Source organism: Limulus polyphemus, unplaced genomic scaffold (genome assembly GCF_000517525.1).
Source record: "Limulus polyphemus unplaced genomic scaffold, Limulus_polyphemus-2.1.2 Scaffold9584, whole genome shotgun sequence".
NCBI classification, from domain to species: Eukaryota; Metazoa; Arthropoda; class Merostomata; order Xiphosura; family Limulidae; genus Limulus; species Limulus polyphemus.
In genome coordinates this window covers 18961-23288 of record NW_013675194.1, presented here as the reverse complement: position 1 = coordinate 23288, position 4328 = coordinate 18961, and the positions used below count along the sequence as shown (strand labels likewise).

Genomic DNA, 4328 nt, shown 5'->3' with positions numbered 1-4328 from the left:
AGGATGACTCCAGAATATTCATTAGTACAGCTTTAACATCGTATATCACTCTGGGTGGAACCATAGAAATATTTATGCATTATCCTGAAGACATGTGTTAATGAACATGTAAACACTGAGAACTTAACGGATTCTAGTTGGAATGCCAACCACAGAACTTCCCATAAGAATGTACACCTACTTTTCTTCAGCTTAATTCTCTTATACTCATTTTTTATGGTTCTATAAATTGGTCATGTGTCAATGAATTCATCATTTCATGAAAAATTTCTGGATAAGATAATTGAACAAGAGTTTCTAAATATTCTGCAAATTCAACTAAAGTCTCTTCTTTCCTTCATACTCTACTTAGGAAATTTACAGTGGATAATTTTTTTGATGTGGCACCCCAGATTGTTGGATAAGGAAGATACCAATGCTTGATAGTTTTTATGGCTCTAATCTGGAAGGTTACTTAATTTTATCAAAGCTGGCCTATTTAAATGGGCAGCAAGATGAATAGCTTATTGTTCACTATTTCACCTAGTCACTCTGGAACTGATTTTGATTTGAGCTTGGTGCCTTCCTATGACAGCTTGTTGGTTTCTTGACTGACTAATGTTTAATTGGCCAGCTATAACCTAGAACTGTAGTTGGTGGTGTCATGAATGGAATACTCCAGGAAGGCCCTTCTGTAACAGGTGACACAGCAATAGTAGTATTAGATTTAGGCTAAACAAGTTCTCCTATTCCATAACTATTAGTAGATGATGTTTGTGGTTGGAACTCTTGAGTCAGTGCAGTTTGGCTGGTTTAATCCATGCATTTAATAATTCGTTTTCTAGATGTTATTTTCCATCATCAATGTTCTTTTCTACCTCGTTGATATCTTTCATTACTTTATTTTTGACTTTGTTGATGTCTTTCTGCATTTCTTTAAACTTATTGTTGTAATCAGTCTCTATGATCCTTATAGTTTCATTGATCTTTCCACAATAAAATTATTTTTTTATTTTAATTTTTCTTTAAATATAACATCTCTTTCTTTTAACTTCTTTTTTAAATTCCTATTATATTCTTGCTGATCATCTTTCAATTTTCTGTAAATTTCTTCTTGGTTTTCATAATTTGCTGTCTATTTCTTCTAATTTTCTAAATTTCTTCTAGTTCTTTATTTATATTTTGTTTCTTTTCCATTGTTTTATCATGTTTATCATATTTACAATCTTAGTTTGTGGTCTTCTTGAATGAAAGTTGAATTTTAGTCAAAATTATATTTTCAACAAAATAATATCCCACTTCTAACACCAATGTTGTAACATTGTTCTTTCATTCCTGGGTTATTCTAAATTATCTGGTGGAAAAATTCAATGTTCAATCCATGTGACGAGAATAAATTATCTTATTTCTTCTTTTAATATTTCTACAAAATTGAACATTTGCACACTGTGGTAACTTGTTGTATGCCAATGTTACAAATGTTCAACCCTTTCCAACAAAATGATAAGTAACATAAAATCAACTTACTTGTACAAAATAACACAATAAGTGCAATAACAAACACAGATCCAAATACTTTAGAAAAACATATTGATTGATTCAACTCTCTGTCTTCTAATAACTCCATGCTCTCGATACATCACGGATTTGTATTTGTAATCTGCTTTGAATATGCTAGAAAACTTTACGTCACATCCTTACAGTTTTCTATGTCTATCTAATTAAACTTTTTTGTTCTTAACGTTATGATTAAAAAAACTTGCAGCTCCTTCTGACTAACTTATAAGTATTGTTACGTCCCTGTTCGTTTGTTAATTTTCCGTAAAAATACTTTCCAAAGAAACTTTAACGATACACGTCCTTTCTTGAATAAAACTAGTTTATTCTTTCTCAATACAACTTTGCAATACACTTAATTTCCATAGTCACGCTATAACAAACAATGAACGACTCACGTGCTCGACTCAATTGTCAGTCTCTATCTCTGTCTGCAGTTCAATTACATTGTTGCCATCACTTCTTGGCAGTCTTATATACAAGAATACCGTACATCTAGTAAACACTCGAGGCTTAACGAAGGGACAGAAATTTTCTAGAAGCTCATGACGTGTTACTAGCGTAACGTGACTTCCACTGTCGTAACACTATCAACATTAAAAATATAGCTTAAATAATGTCATTACATTCCTGAAGTTACTCCTCGCATATAATTCGAACAGAACATATTGTGTTATTTCATGAAATTATAAGAACTTGTGAAAGTAAAGAAGAATATCATATTATGCCAGTCACACTGTATTTACTATATCGAGTACCGACGAAGCCTTTCGTCTAGTTCCAGAGTTCATCAGGCTGGCTGGAATAAGACAGACATAGTAGGGGTCTAGATGCTATTTTAAACATTATTTACTTGAATAAAAAAATGTCTCGGTGTGAACTTGATTAAATTAGTGAATTGTAAGACTTCCTCAATCATGGCTTCCAGTCACCCGTAAATGCCGCTATCTTATATGCTAGTGAGTTAAGTGAGCGAATATTTTCTTCGCTTAAAGAATACTGCGAGGAGGCTACTAATGAAGCGTTAGCTAGAAATAACGGGCAAGCGGCTATAAATCTGAACGCGTTCCTGATTTTACTAAAGAACAGTTTGGGAGTTGTTGCGGTAGAATTCATTCCTATTGTATTTTTTTTATACTACACGTTTCTTTATCCGGTCAGTTACGTAGTATATCAAATAGAAAAATTAAGACCATATTTTAATGATGGATGATCAGTCTAATACAAACCAAATTGTATCACAAAAAGGTGAATAAGATTTCCTACGCTTATCAGTTTGAATTAGGTTTACTGTGATGTTACTGTTATCCTCGCGTTAGGCCTAGTTTTGTATCGTCGTAAATTAGGCTTAACATTGCTGTTAATAAAAATAATTGACATAGAATGTAGCTTTACTTTTGTAACTTGTAAGATTGACATTTTCTGAAATTAAAATTTTCGTTTAAGCTTTAAAGTTGAAACTGATACGTATGTTTACGATTGATTAACCAAGAGCTTCTTTATTTAGTCTACTTGTGTATTATTTTTATTTTGTTTGAAAAATTATAAAGTCCTAAAAATGTTTAGTTTTTAAAAATTGCCATTTTCTTAAAGCTTAAGATCAATATGATGTAAGTATAATTTTTATGTTAACCTACATATTTTTTACCTTTATGGCTTTAGAATAAAATTTCAGACTTGTACCAAGCCAAGGCGAAATTCTGGAAAAGATAGTGGAAGTATCCTCTTGTTTGAATATATTCAGATTATAACTGTTACTGATAATTATAACTTTTATTGTTTGGAACAGTCTTTCCCATCTTGTGGTTTGTGATATATAGTGGGTGGGAATTCTAGAGTATCATTAGGTCTACTACTTTCTTTGTTTTATGTATTTAATGTTTGTTATGAAATAAAAAGAATGGTATTTGATATTCATGCTGACATTTAGAAGTCACTGTGACTCCTTAAAATATATTTTGGAATACTGTAACTGATTTTAAAAGTCCTCCATAATTCTCCCATCCCAGTAATAAGAGTGATGAGACCGAGTCACAGTACAAGTGTGGCATGTTTCTACCAAACAGCTAAACTCTAGAATACAGGACTGAGATATTAATGATAGATATGCTCCAAAATGTGTGATAGAGATAATAATGACAGATATACTCCAGAATGTATGATATAGATAATAATGACAGATATACTCCAGAATGTATGATATAAATAATAATGACAGATATACTCCAGAATGTGTGATTTATATATTATTGACAGTTATACTCCAAAATATATGATAGTGATATTAATGACAGATATACTCCAGAATGTGTGATTTATATATTATTGACAGTTATAATCCAGTAGAAATGATAGTGATATTAATGACACTTACACTCCATAATATATGATAGTAATATTAATGACAGATATACTCCAGTATATATGATAGTGATGCTAATGATGTATGCCCCAGAATGTATGATAGTGATATTAATGACAGATGTACTCCAATATATATGATAGTGATATTAATGACAGATATACTCCAATATATATGATAGTGATATTAATGACAGATATACTCCAATATATATGATAGTGATATTAATGACAGATATACTCCTATATATATGATAGTAATATTGATGAGATATACTCCAATATATATGATAGTAATATTAATGACAGATATACTCCAATATATATGATAGTAATATTGATGAGATATACTCCAGTATATATGATAGTGATATTAATGACAGATATGCTCCAATATATATGATAGTAATATTGATGAGATATACTCCAAT

At 30.7% G+C, this 4328-nt stretch overlaps 1 protein-coding gene across 1 annotated transcript in view; it reads left to right on the top strand.

Moving 5' to 3' along the window:
• The first annotated feature begins 2542 nt into the window (after positions 1-2542).
• LOC106475988 (double-stranded RNA-specific editase 1-like) overlaps positions 2543-4328 on the top strand; it is a 6203-nt gene continuing 4417 nt past the window's right edge. Inside the window, exon 1 of the mRNA XM_013936663.2 lies at positions 2543-2784. Coding sequence (XP_013792117.1) covers positions 2739-2784 — 46 coding nt within the window. The 5' untranslated portion in view covers positions 2543-2738. The remainder of the gene's footprint in view (positions 2785-4328) is intronic.